Source organism: Zootermopsis nevadensis, unplaced genomic scaffold (assembly GCF_977971745.1).
Source record: "Zootermopsis nevadensis isolate Lab colony 2312 unplaced genomic scaffold, Znev_1.0 Znev_ptg000030l, whole genome shotgun sequence".
Classification (NCBI taxonomy): Eukaryota; Metazoa; Arthropoda; class Insecta; order Blattodea; family Termopsidae; genus Zootermopsis; species Zootermopsis nevadensis.
In genome coordinates this window covers 80,530-94,486 of record NW_028259162.1, presented here as the reverse complement: position 1 = coordinate 94,486, position 13,957 = coordinate 80,530, and the positions used below count along the sequence as shown (strand labels likewise).

At 39.4% G+C, this 13,957-nt stretch overlaps 1 protein-coding gene across 7 annotated transcripts in view; it reads left to right on the top strand.

Annotated features, from left to right (window-relative positions):
• Nucleotides 1–13,957, top strand: part of ATP7 (copper-transporting ATPase 1) — a 39,485-nt gene that overhangs the window by 14,847 nt on the left and 10,681 nt on the right. For 6 of the 7 annotated variants that reach the window (XM_087358394.1, XM_087358392.1, XM_087358393.1 and 3 more), the window contains 16 exons: nucleotides 957–1,172; nucleotides 2,503–2,860; nucleotides 3,300–3,458; nucleotides 4,005–4,168; nucleotides 4,598–4,827; nucleotides 5,410–5,599; nucleotides 5,834–6,067; nucleotides 6,759–6,899; nucleotides 7,175–7,283; nucleotides 7,890–8,143; nucleotides 8,641–8,838; nucleotides 9,518–9,677; nucleotides 9,914–10,082; nucleotides 10,572–10,840; nucleotides 11,822–11,964; nucleotides 12,873–13,076. In XM_087358394.1, the coding sequence (XP_087214520.1) occupies nucleotides 957–1,172; nucleotides 2,503–2,860; nucleotides 3,300–3,458; nucleotides 4,005–4,168; nucleotides 4,598–4,827; nucleotides 5,410–5,599; nucleotides 5,834–6,067; nucleotides 6,759–6,899; nucleotides 7,175–7,283; nucleotides 7,890–8,143; nucleotides 8,641–8,838; nucleotides 9,518–9,677; nucleotides 9,914–10,082; nucleotides 10,572–10,840; nucleotides 11,822–11,964; nucleotides 12,873–13,076 (3,198 nt within the window). The remainder of the gene's footprint in view (nucleotides 1–956; nucleotides 1,173–2,502; nucleotides 2,861–3,299; nucleotides 3,459–4,004; nucleotides 4,169–4,597; nucleotides 4,828–5,409; nucleotides 5,600–5,833; nucleotides 6,068–6,758; nucleotides 6,900–7,174; nucleotides 7,284–7,889; nucleotides 8,144–8,640; nucleotides 8,839–9,517; nucleotides 9,678–9,913; nucleotides 10,083–10,571; nucleotides 10,841–11,821; nucleotides 11,965–12,872; nucleotides 13,077–13,957) is intronic. The other variant, XM_087358397.1, reaches the window with a different exon arrangement.

Genomic DNA, 13,957 nt, shown 5'->3' with positions numbered 1-13,957 from the left:
AGTGTGTCAAGTGTTCCTCGAACTCAGCTTAACCAGACCATTAGTTTGGACTTTTAGAGATAAATAACTTTCCTTGTTATCTGGTTTCTGAATTGAGCAATGAATCTTGTCTAAACTTCCATTGCTGATAATGTGACTATACTCCTGTAGCATTCTGTTTACAGTTTTGTGAATCATGTATCTTATGATAGTGGTCCATTTTAAACAAATGAGCAGTCTTTTCCAATTAATTTCCTCCATGCAAATGCTTGATCACACATTCTTCCTTATTGAATAATTTTTTGTAACATAAGCAGGTAACACATGGGAACATTGTGCATGTGTTACTTCTCCTGCAGATAAGTGACGTAACAAAACGTTCTTATCATTCCTGTTTAAATGACATGTAACAGGAAAGAGGTAAGAATGAATAATGGAAACCCAGGTGTGTTCTGGCCTTGTTTTCTGGTTTTTAATGTCAGTACTGACAAACTGACAAAACTGTAATATTCACTACCACCAAGTCTCAGTATATTTGCCTTTTTTTTGGGCTGCTTGGATGTCCAAAACACCGGCCATTAATGGCAGACTGAATGTACTACAACACTGCTTAATCTGCACTGATTCCGTGATCACTTTTACCACGTCTCTGCTGTCTAAAGACGAAGGTATTAATTCACTGTACGCTGCTGTGGTAATGAGCACTGCTGCTCTGTGTTTAGGGGGGTCCGGTCTTTGTCAAGTTGCTGTCCTCACTGAGATTTACATGTTTATTTTCCTCAGTGTCCAGTGCTTTCTTTGAAAGAGGCAGTAAGTGTGTTCTATATCTGTCTGTAATCGTCCTTGTGTAGTCTGTACAGCTGACAGAGCATCATTAAAATAGCAAGATAATCTAGATGTACATATTGCCCTTTGGGAAATGCTGTTCCTGGGTTTGTTATGCGTCAGAAAATGCAGCTGTGCTGACGTGTGTCTAGGTGAGCTTGGAGCAGAAGACTGCCAATATAATGTATATCCCAAGTGTGACCTCAGCAGACATACTGCGAGACAGTATTGGTGAAATGGGTTTTGATGCGTCACTACACACGTCTGAGGCTGAAGTTAAGATTGACATTGCTGGAATGACCTGCCAGTCTTGTGTCAGCAGTATTGAAGGAAATATTGGCTCTATGCCAGGAGTTCTGGATATAATGGTAAGTGAACGTCTTGCATTAATGAGCTGGATAGATGAGTCAGTATAGTGACTGACTATGGATTGGATGACTGGGTTTCATCCCAGACAGGGACAGAGGATTTTTCCTCTAGCATCTGCGTCCAGACCGGCTCTGGGGCCCACCCAGTCTCCTGTCCAGTGGGTATTCGGGTCCTTTTCCAGGGGCAAAGTGCGGCCAGGGCATGACACCGACCACTCACCCCATCTACTGCCGAGGTTAAGAATGTGTAGGAGCTATACCTCTCTCCCCCTAAGTGCCTACATGGTGTATAGCAGGACAACTTTACTTTTATATACCTTGTATTGGTTTCTGATGACAGTTATACTATATAAACTGCAGTTCCAAATGAAACTCTAAATGACATCCTTTTGGATGAGGATGTTTCGTCCAACTTGGTTTGCTGTGTCAAAGTTATGAATGTGACCTTCCATATGCAGTGCCACAGATGGTGTGCGTTTAAAATGTCTCCAAAGCTGATACACGTATAAATTCACGGGTTCACTTTTTTCCAGCATGTGGTTTGTGGAGCGCTGCCTGTTCACAGATTACTTCATTCCTGTCCACAAATGCTAGTCACCGTTTACATACTATATATTCCAAAAGCTGTAAAGAAATGTCTGCCCTACAACCAGTGATGTGTTTAATTGTTTTGTTTTCATTTAGCAACTAAGTATTTGCTATTTCACCACCTTTTCTGCTTTCCCCTTTGGGGCATTTAATTGCGATCTTCAAATTGGTGAGGAAGAGGTTATGGAGTTTTGGAATCGATACCTAATTTCAAGATTCATGGGAGACATTGAACTGTTCCATATTGACTCCAGCTTGTAATAAATGCACTTGTTATTTGTGAGTGATTATGATGTATCCTCAGTTTTGATTACTCTGTCCCAAATAAAAGTTTTCAGATGTGCTTGTAATGATTAGATTTGAGTTGTATGAAAGTCCTCAGAAAACTTACCACTGTTTACCGGTTTATGACTCAGTGAAGGGTTCAGAATCAACGTGTTAATTGATCATACTTGCAAGTTTTGGGATGTGGAATGTGCATTAGGCCAAAAGTATTAAGAGGTTAGTTAGGTCTTTGAAGACGAGATGACAATTGTAATCTTCTGTTAAATAAATAAGAACTGATCCCAAATGCTCTCATGTATTAATTTTATTTCCTGTTATAACAGGATTTCTGCAGGAACAGGAAAGGTTCAAAAGTGTGTGCCTGTTTTCATTATATATTTGAGGTGGATAAGTCGTCAGTTTTTTTATACTGTTTTCAGTTGGTGTCTGTTGAATTATGGTGGTGGTGTATTTGCAGGTTAGCCTAGAGAAGAAGGTGGCGTACATTCGTTACAATCTGTCGGTAACAAATCCACAAGTTTTGTGTTCAGCCATTGAAGACATGGGCTTTGATGCATTTCTTCCACCGTCATCAGACGTCGTTACATGCAGACTACACGTGGATGGAATGACTTGCATTTCCTGTGTGAATAGCATTGAGAGTGTGATTTTGGAGAAAACTGGTGTGAATAGAGTGAAAGTTGATCTGGAGAAGAAAGAAGCAGTTGTAACATTCTGTCCTTCCATTCTAAGTGCTTCTCAAATTGCTGAATTTATCTGTGATATGGGGTTTGATGCTTTTGTCAAGGACGGAGACAGAATTCAAGAAAATGGCGGTACGTATTCTGCACACTTCTTGTTTGTGATGGGAAAGATACAGGCACTGTTAACCATAGGCAGAAGTGCCTGTTGTAGTTTGGCCTGACTGAGAGGATTTGCAGAATGGTATTGGATTGTTGATCCTATTGTACAGAACAGGTCTATTTTTGTGTAAGTAATAATAGCTTTTTTTTTATTTGAGTACCAGTATGAACTTTTATAACTGAGCACAGCTCTTTCAGTTATAGCTCTTTTGGACAGGCAGAAAATATGAGATCGGGGTTGCTTATAATAGCGTAACGTTCATATCTAATTTCAGGAAAATTTCCCTGCTGGTTCAATAGTTAACGATCTCTCAGGAAGCTAAAAATGAGTTTCTGGGTATGATTCAGTTCCTATTAGGAAGTGAATGTTGTGTGTTTGCATTATTGTACTTGACTGAATCCCTCTTGTTAGCTATAGGTAAGAAGATTGCGAAAGCTGTTCCATCAGTGAACCATGGGGATGGAGATGTCACTGATGATGCTTATCTAGACAAGTGTTTCATTCATATAAAGGGCATGACATGTGCGTCATGTGTAGCTGCCATTGAGAAAAACTGCCGCAAGATTTATGGTCAGTATGGCTGTTCATAACTCTTCTTCTTATGCATTTGCGTACTTAACTGTTGTGCTTTAAAACAAGGGTGATGCAGTCACATGGTTTCACTGGAATTTGGTCATACCAGAATGAATGGAGTAAGTCTAGTTATTGATGGTGAAATCGCGAACTGTGCCATGTAGTTGATGTATGAGAAGTAAACTGCATTGCTTATAGGGATGACAGGTTAATCCCTACAAAGTAGGCTCCTCGAGCAAGTACACAGATGTGTAACAATTTACATATGTTATGAAAGTTTATTTTAACTTGTATGAAATTTTCTAGAAATTATAATTTAGCCACTCGTAGTGGCCAGTGATGAAGAGAACTGCGTGAGGTGTAAAGTTTATTTGATGCAGTTTGTAATACAGAGTGTATTGGACATGCTGTACACTTTTTATTTAAATGTTGAACCACCAGCGCTGTAACTTTAAAAGACTTCTTTGGTAGGCGAGCTACTATCATGGCAGTAGAATGTCTGTGGTTTTGTTTGTCAGTTTTTCTTTCTGGTTTTTACTGCAGGAGTGAGGGACATTCTGATTGCACTGCTGGCTGCCAAGGCAGAGGTCAAGTTTGACCCCAGCTGCATTCAGCCTGTAGACATTGCAGCGTCAATATCTGACCTGGGCTTCCCAGCCACCGTGATACAAGAGCCAGGCACAGGAGAAGGAGAAGTGGAACTCAGGGTAGGCTTCTTACAGTATCAGCTTCCTGACGTCTTACTAGAGCAGTCAGAGTGTTGTAGGCCACTGAGCGTGCGGCATTGTGTTTTACATTTTTTTAATGTTACATATTTGTATTGTGGTTCTTCCCGTACAAACAATTTTTAGCTTAAAATTTATGTTTGTTATAAATGTATATTATAGGCATATAACATTTGCCTGATTTTATGTTATTTAGGGACCGTAAACCACAAATCATATACTCTACAGATTTACTTATGTAAGGACTGTAAAAGCACTTCCAAAAGGTATCTTTAAAACTTTTATTTACCACGTGCACAGTATATAGCCTGATTAGCTAGTGAGCATGCCAGGTGAGGACAGTAGCTATGCAGTTCCGGACTGACACTGCAGTGGTTTTCAGTTCGATTAAGGGTTTTCGTTTTTATTTAGATATCTGGTATGACATGCTCATCATGTGTCAACAAGATTGAGACCACGGTGAAAAAATTAAAGGGTGTCTACTCAGCATCTGTGGCTCTAACAACACAGCGAGGCAGGTTCCACTATGACACAGAGTTGACTGGACCGAGGGACATTGTAGAGGCGATACAGAGACTGGGCTTCAGTGCCTCCCTGCTGAACAACAGAGACAAGGAATCTAGAGGATATCTTGACCACAGGTGAAGGAGTCATAGTTTTTCTTGTGTGATTCATGTCTCATTCACCTGATAGTTTGGATTTTCCCCATGGAACTTGCCTTTGATGGCATTGGTTAGAAGCTGCTCTAGTGGTGGCAGGGACCTGTTTCATTCCTCCAAATTACAGATCAATTGCATTAGCCGTTTTATATAAGTGCAAGTAGCAAGAATTAGTGTGTGAATTTGTATTTCATATAAACTGGACTGTGCACAGACACAGCTGCAGCGAAGCTTTTGTTGCACTTTTAGGCCAGGCCTCATAGTTGAAAATTAAATGAATGTTGCGTGTCATGTGGTTCTTTGCAGACACTCGATGAAGGGATGAAGAGTGGATCTCAATATTTTATTGCTTAAATACAGAGGAATGGATGCCATAAATGTTCAGTTCTTGTGAGGTGTCTGCAGTTGCCTTCAGATAAACTGCCAGTATTGTTAACCGTATTGTGTGGATAGGATTGAACTGTATGAGGACAGGGTTTGGTGCAGAAGTGTTGAAGAAGTTGGTTTTAATGGTGTGTATGTAGTTGGAACTTCACTGCTGAAAATGTGTCATTACTGTTACAGAGAAGATATTAAGAAGTGGCGAACAGCGTTCCTCGTGTCACTGATATTTGGCCTCCCGTGCATGCTTGCGATGACGTACTTCATGATGCGGATGTCTCTGGGACACGTGAGTCACTCTGAGATGTGCTGCATCATCCCTGGTCTGTCATGGGAGAACTTAATTCTGTTCATCTTCTCCACCCCGGTCCAGGTACAGAATTCCACTGCATGTTTCATCATGTTCTCTTCATCACAATTTATATACGTAATGTAATTAAACCTTTAATGTGAAGTAACAGCTGTAGATGTCAGAATGTGCTTTGTCTGTTAAAACATAAAGGAGGCCCTGTATATTGTGTGTTTTTCGAAATAATGACAACTTGGCTCTACAAACTGGTGATATGTATTATATTTACTACAATGTTTATATTTTTCATGTTCACAGTTCTTTGGTGGGTGGCATTTCTACATCCAAGCATGGCGAGCCTTACGCCATCACACAACGAACATGGATGTGCTGATATCTATGACCACTACCATCTCGTACATATACTCAGTTGCTGTCCTTTTAGCTGCAGTGTTTATGAAGCAGAATTCTAGTCCACAGACTTTCTTTGATACACCTCCCATGTTGCTTGTATTCATATCCCTTGGTCGCTGGTTAGAACACGTCGCTAAGGTAAGTTGCTGTCAGAACACAGACCTCATTACGAGGACTTGGTAAATGCAAGAATTGTGTTCTCTTTCTTTGCATTTTGTTTGGGGTTTCCTGGGTTCTTCTGGTTCTCATTGTCAGCATGTGGGCACTGGAGTGGTACCTTCAGTAAGATGCCGTCACTTTTACAGACTTTCAGCGCATTATTCACACATCCAAGCATTTAACATTATGAACAATGTAGTTACCAGAGGGTTGTTAAAGAAACCACAAGATTTTGGAACAGCATGTCTGATTTTGTGTAACGCATCAGATGCATCTCTCTAAGTGTTCATTTATGTGCTTTGTATTAGAAATGCTTCTGTCCTTTAAGATACAGTTAGGTAAATGTCATAGCAACGGGATTAGAAAAATCTTTATTTGCCAAAGAATATAAAATGATTAAGAGGTGAAAATTTCCACTGATATATTCTCATTTAATCATATTGTTTATATTAAATAAATTTACATTAATGATGGTTTAACCCATTGATACAAGCAGTTGGCTTAAATCAGCTGGTCAGCAAGAAGAAATATGACTGAATGAGACTTACAGATACAATAAATTTTTGTTAGGGAATAGCACGATTCTGCGAGGGAAAATCTTATTGCACATTATTTTCAAAGGACAGTTTGGTAATCTTAATGTATCGAAGTACTGTGATGTGTGTTACAGGGTAAAACCTCGGAGGCATTGTCAAAACTGCTTTCTCTAAAGGCAACTGATGCTGTACTTGTTACCGTTGGTCCTAACTTTGAAACCCAGTCGGAGAAACTGATTAGTGTGGATCTTGTGCAAAGAGGAGACATTCTGAAGGTAAGGCCAGATACTCTGTGTCTTGTCTTCTTCAGTTCAACTCTGAGCTTATCACCCTTAAACTTCAACTGTGGAATAAGAAGAAGAAGAAGAAGGGGGGGGGGGAGAAGAAAAAAGATTGTGAATATGTGTAGCTGAAGTTAAAGTGTGTGTCTGCTCAGTAAATCAGCAATTAAGATTCGTAGTAAAGGAATAATTTGTCACTTGTGTCCTCTTTATTATTATAAATTATGTCTATCAATTAGAAACTGCATCAGTATTTTGTATTTTGGCAGGTGGTTCCTGGAGCAAAGGTTCCAGTGGATGGAAAGGTGGTATTTGGAAGTTCCATGTGTGATGAGTCACTCATAACAGGAGAATCTATGCCCGTTGCAAAGAAAAAAGGTAATTGCTGATCTTTTGTACATGTTCTGTAACAGAATTTTGCACTGTCCGTATATTTAAAAAATCAATGATACATCTTCATTACAGCCTTTGACATTATTTTTGATTTTGCAATATGAATTTCATTATTTGGTGGTAACAGCTGATCTATGCCTGTGAGACAGTTGACACTTGCCTCTTAAATGAGGCAGGTAATAGAGCAGGAGTGAGCACGGGGCAAAGCTTCGTAGTCTTTGTTTGAAGGTCGTCCTCTGCGTCATGACCCAGAAGACCATCATCAGCATATTCACAGCTGTGAGAACCTCAAACTTCGGATGTTAGTGTGTCCTCTGCCTTTTGTCACACTAACTTTTGAATCATTGTTTCATTTTTGTTCAGTTTCAAGAACACTGATGTAGAGGGTTTATACATACACAAATGTTTAATTCTTCTCTCATGTAGTACATGTATACCAGTCTTGAAAAGAACTTAGGTGGAGCAAACTCAGCATTGTTCAGTGCTTTATTTTAGAATTTTTTCAACTGTGGGGTGTAATAATTTCATGCAACTTTAGGTGTCACACATCAAGTATGATGTTTTGTGTGAATTGTGATATGCTGTTATTAGGTTCAGTCGTGATTGGCGGATCCATCAATCAGAACGGCCTCCTGCTGATGAAAGCCACCCACACAGGTGAAGCGACGACACTAGCTCAGATAGTGCGACTTGTTGAGGAGGCCCAGACTTCAAAAGCACCCATTCAGCAGCTTGCTGATAGGATAGCAGGCTACTTTGTTCCTTTTGTCATCTTCGTTTCAAGCGTCACACTCATTGGCTGGACTGTCAGTGGTTTCCTGGATTTGGCACATCTGCCACTTACAGTATGTGTTTTAAACGTTCTCTAAACCTTACAGTCGTGTGATCATGTTATGTCCGTACTAAGTTATCCAGCTGTTCAAATATTCATGTGTCACTGCAAAGACCTTTCTTTAGCTTGTACCATCTGTGTTTCTGATATTTTCCTCTGTGTCTAATGTGAAATTGTTTTGCAATCAGATTCTTGTATACATTGTATCTTCCCTGTGTCCGCACCTTCACTTCAGCACTCAGACAGAATAGTTTTCTGTTTTGAGAAGTCGTAGTAATATGTTTCCTGTGACATTGATGCAATCCCAGTGTGGCCAGCCTTTGAATTCTATCAGTAACATTTTATTAAAGCTTGTAATACGTAGTGTATTAGCGTAAATGGTTGGAGCATTACAGACAGCCCCTTTTATTAAATTTCAGATAAAAACCACACACACATTAATTTTGTGAACTGTTCTTATAGAGTTTATAGCAGTGATGTGTTAAGTCCATGAAATTGCAATGCTTATAGGAGGAAGAGAAGATTGGATTCAACCGTGAGGAGATTATCTTTCAGTATGCATTTAGATGTGCTCTCAGTGTGTTGGCTATAGCATGCCCCTGTGCACTGGGGCTGGCCACTCCCACTGCTGTCATGGTGGGAACTGGTGTTGGTGCTCTGAATGGGATACTAATCAAAGGAGCAGAGCCTTTGGAAAATGCACATAAGGTATGTGTCCACTGAAGTTCTTAAGTACATGTTCTCTGTACACTGAAAAGTAACAGCTAGTGGTAGGATTTGAGGTTTTCACAGCAATGAGGAAGTATTTGGCTTTCTTCTGGATTCTAGCACTGCATAATCTGGTAGAAGTTCACCAGCATTTCAGAGGTCTTTGCTGCCTCCATCATCAGGGCGATGAAGAAAGATTACCCTTTTGATGGAGGCAGCAAAGACCTCTGAAATGCTGGTGAACTTCTACCAGATTATGCAGTGCTAGAATCCAGAAGAAAGCCAACCAAGCAGCAGCTGCTTCTTCAGAATTCTCAATGAATTGCAGCTTCAGTTCATAGCTCACAAGGCCATGGGATACAAGTGCAAGTATGAAAGAGCTTATGTACAGAACTCTTGTAAATTTCGCTCTAGTCGGTATGAATGCACTATGAAAATTACTTCTGTCATTCAATATTGTAACAAAACTGTAGCATATAATCCATATTTTAAGACCAACATAAGCTTATAATAAGATGGCTGTCTTCTGGGATGTTGACATATAGTCTGGTAGATACTGGACAGTTTAGAGGAGCTTACTGACTCATCAGGGTGATGCATCCTGCAACACACTCGTCTTCATACTCATCAGCGTGGGAACCTCAAATCCCCTGAAACTTATATTCTTCTTCATATTTAGGTGAAGTCAGTTGTGTTTGATAAAACTGGTACAGTCACATACGGAGTTCCAATGGTGTCTAGAATCACCATCTTTGTAGACGAGAAGTTGTGTTCCTTGGCAAAACTGCTGGCTATTATTGGTACAGCAGAAGTGAACAGCGAACACCCCATTGCATCAGGTAACTTTTATGAAATATATCACAGTACAACTCATATAGAATACAACTTGGTATTATACGTGGCTGGTCATGCACTAGATTAGAATACATTTCAGAAAGATCTGCCTTGTCCAGACATCTTAGAATTTATGGGATAGTCTTAAATTTTGATGAGGTGTCTATGTATTCCATGAAAGTGGCATCTATTTCTCTCACACCACCGATTGTATAGAGAGTTTGTGTACATTACGTTGCAGCTATTGTGAAATATGTGAAGGAGACAATTGGAACGGATGTGAGTGGCCAGTGTAGCAACTTTCAAGCAATCCCTGGCTGTGGTCTGAAGTGCTCTGTGTCCAATATTGACAGTATGTTGGCTTATGCAGCACGTTCGGAGAAACTCATCAATTATGCCAACCAGTCGAGGTGAGTTTACTGTTCATGTTGAGAAAGTGGCATTTTATCATAATTCTAAGAAATGTAAAATAAAATAATTTGATTTTTCAAAAAACAAACCCTTCACAATATATTTCCTGTTGTTTCCAGACTCCACTGGAATTTATTATTAGTAACCCTTTAAGCCCTTATTTACCAGGCCTTGGAATATTTTAGTGTCAAAAAGTGTAAGATTGTCTGCAGGGGTAGCTCCTTTGGAATTTCATTATGACAACATTTTGGCTGAAACATTTTACAAATTGGTAAATATTATGTGTAATAATGCCAGAAGTGTGCAGAGTGGCAAAGAATGTGTTTGTAAGATTTTTGCATACCATTGAATTGCATCTTTCCACGGTTAAATGCCGTAATTCATGAAGAAGGGCGTTTAACAATAGATCTTTCTTGAACTTCAACTGAACCTTCACTTGTGGATCATTTGACATCTTGCTTGATGCAGTCTGTCTTTCTCTCACACAGGAACATTAGCTCAGGGAACTTCATTGTAAATGGCGTCATCATTGAAGTGGTCCAGAGCCTGCTGGGTTCACAGGAAAAGCAAATGATAGAATTACATCAGTTGTTGAATGTTGACAACGGACACGTTACTGAGACAGAACAGTATGAAGTGCTTATTGGGAACCGAGAGTGGATGCGACGCAATGCGGTGAACGTGCCGCATGAAGTTGACACGAGGATGATTGATGAGGAGGAGCTGGGTCGGACGGCTGTGATCTGCGCTGTAAATGGTAATACTGTGTTTCTAGCATAGCAGTTATTTTAGGTAGTTCCAAACGTACAAGATGTGCATGAAACTTCATTATCAGTAGCATAGTTAATATCACACACAAAGATTTTCATCTGCAAATGTTTGTAAACACCCTTAAGTACTCACTCAGCATTTATTTATAATTTATCTGTTCAAAAGAGCAAGTGAACGTAGCTGAGATTTGATAGTAAGCATAGGTATCTGTGCACTATCTACACGTAATTCTTAAAATCATATTTTAGCATTACTCTTCAGTCTTTATTGTCATCCTCCAAGTGGGCATTTTCCGAGAGATTTTCATATCAAGGCTAGATGCTCAACTGATAATATCCTCCTTCATTTAAATGATCTAATGATGGTAAGAAATGTGGGTAAAGCAAATATCATTGGGTTTTGAAGTACATCATACTTATGTTAATTTTCTGTGGTTTAATAATATGTATTGTACATATTCTTATACTCGTTGTCCGGTAATTTTCTGGGGTTTCCTGAAATGTCTATCTTACCCAAGTTTTTCATGGTTCTTTAGTATTTTCGTAATAATCACATTATGCAGTTTGCAGTAGTGGTAATATTCAGAGTTGTACTCAGGATGACTTGACTGGCTTAGCTGCTATCCTACCTGAGATTTCTCATGGTTCTCACCATTCTCTGTAAGAAAATGCCAGGATTGTACTTTGAAATAGGTCACAAGCACCTCCTTCCAATTCCTTAAATATAGCATGTTTATTTATTTCTCAGTTAATTTAACCATGTTTGTGAGGTTATATATTGAGTAATGACAAGTGAACGATGTAGCAAAAAGTGGTCATAACTTATGTTGAGGTACTGTTATAGCATTTGTCTGTGAAGTGTAGCAAAACCGTTAAACACCTTTGTAAGGGCAAGTCACACTGAGGAGCTCCCAGACACAAAGGAGTGATTACAGTAGTATGCATTGTCTTGTGATTGTGCTGTGCAGGCGTGTTGGTTGCTATGGTGAGTGTGGCAGACATGGTGAAACCAGAAGCTCATCTGGCTGTGTATACGTTGAAGAGGATGGGACTGGAAGTAATCCTGCTGACAGGAGATAATAGAAAGACTGCAACTTCCATAGCTCGGCAGGTATGGAGACAGTGTCAGCTCAGTGTTTGTCTTGTGGGTCATGTGACCAAAACAACTTTGCAGTGCAGTAATTGTGCGCATGGGCTTTCACTGCCAATGACAATAGCCATGTGACGTCGGATTTTCCATTTTTCATTTCTTCTTTTATTCTATAAGATGACAGTGAAAGCAACTCAGTGAGTGTACTCATAGAGACAGAGGTTTTACTTTTGCTTCACAAACAATTCTGTTTATAGATTGTCATTTCCCCTTGCTAAATGTAACAGCTCTCTCCCTATTTTAGCTCAGTTTATACACGTAGTTCATATAGTATGCTACAGATGATTGTAAACACGAGATGGCTGTCTTCTGGGTTGTTGTGCCATGCAGTCTGCTAGAAACTTCTACCAGAAGACATCCATCTTCAGACTCGTGCAACAAAATGGATTCTAGTGTAAAGATACTTTGTTGTTTTAAAAAGGCAAAATTCAGTTTATGATTCCAAAATAATCCCACAAAGCAAATAACCCCCACCAGAGATTTATGAAATTTTTCTTTGAACTAGACTGTGCAGAAAACACTGTCTGAAGTTTCTTGCTTTACACCATCATCATCTTTACATACTAAATGGGATACATTTTTTGAGGTGGTATCTTGATTTGACTTTTTGTCTCATTGTACTTACCTTTCACAATGTTTTTAAACTATGTCTGAACTTTTGCCTGGTGGAATTTATGAAGATAACAAAAACCCGTGCCATTTCGTGCATGGAAAGTTACAGGTTGAGATGGTAACACTACATGTTTTGTGATGTAGGAAATGGGTGAACTGACACATACTTTCTGACATTGCTCTTGTGCACATGCCTTGTACATGACCACATGTAAAGTGTCTTGGGGCCTAGGGACTGGAAGTATTTTTTCTTTCAGGTTGGCATCAGCAGAGTGTTTGCTGAAGTGTTGCCCTCGCATAAAGTGGCCAAGATTCAGCGACTGCAGGAGCAAGGCTATAGGGTTGCCATGGTTGGCGATGGAGTTAATGATTCACCAGCTCTTGCCCAATCAGATGTTGGAATTGCTATCTCTTCAGGCACTGATGTTGCAGTTGAAGCGGCAGATGTCGTTCTCATGAGGGTTTGTGCCTAAACAATAGCTACACAGTGAAACATGTAGCCATCCTAACTACTAACCATGAATTAGGCACCGAACATCGTGCAGTGTAGCCATTAGCACCCCTGTTTCTTTTTCAAGAGGTCCTGGGTTAAAATTTCACCCCTGAGAGCAGCCATCCTATGTGACTTTTCTGTGGTTTTCCTTAATCCCTCCAGAAAAATTCCAGGAGAGTCTCCAATTAAGCCGTGACTGGCTCCTTGCATTTGCTCCTGCTTCTCAATTCACCATTCACTCTTCATCCTCCCATTCAGCACTGAGTGATCAAAGTATGTTATATAAGTCCAGAATAAATGAATACATATATAGATATATATTTTTTATATTCAAATTTTATACTATATAGAATATAAGAAAATTAAATTAATTTACATTCCAAAGATCCTTCATAGGCCGAAGCCAAGGATGTAGTACATGTCTTAGCACAAACGTGGTACTTGTTTTTAATAAAAATATGAAGTACATAGTTAATGATGGCAATTTACAGTCAACTCCAGTATTACTGCAAACATAATTACACATGAAAGCATCAACACTTGCTTAATTGTATTTATAATAGTTGAGAATTTCTGGCCGAGGTAAATTCTTCTATGGCGTGGAAGGCGTGAGATAGAAGATACACTATTTAGTGCTGGCTTAAACTTCTTTATATCGTGATTCAGACTTTTTATGGGGGGGTGGGAGATTATTGAATAGCTTAATTCCATAATGAACCCCTTTTTTGTATTTGCTGAGGTTAATGTTCGGCAAATGAAGGTTACATCTGTGTCTTGTGCTAATATTGTGGATATCTAAGTTTGGCTGAAATTTTTCTTTGTTGTTCACTACATATGATGATAATGAAA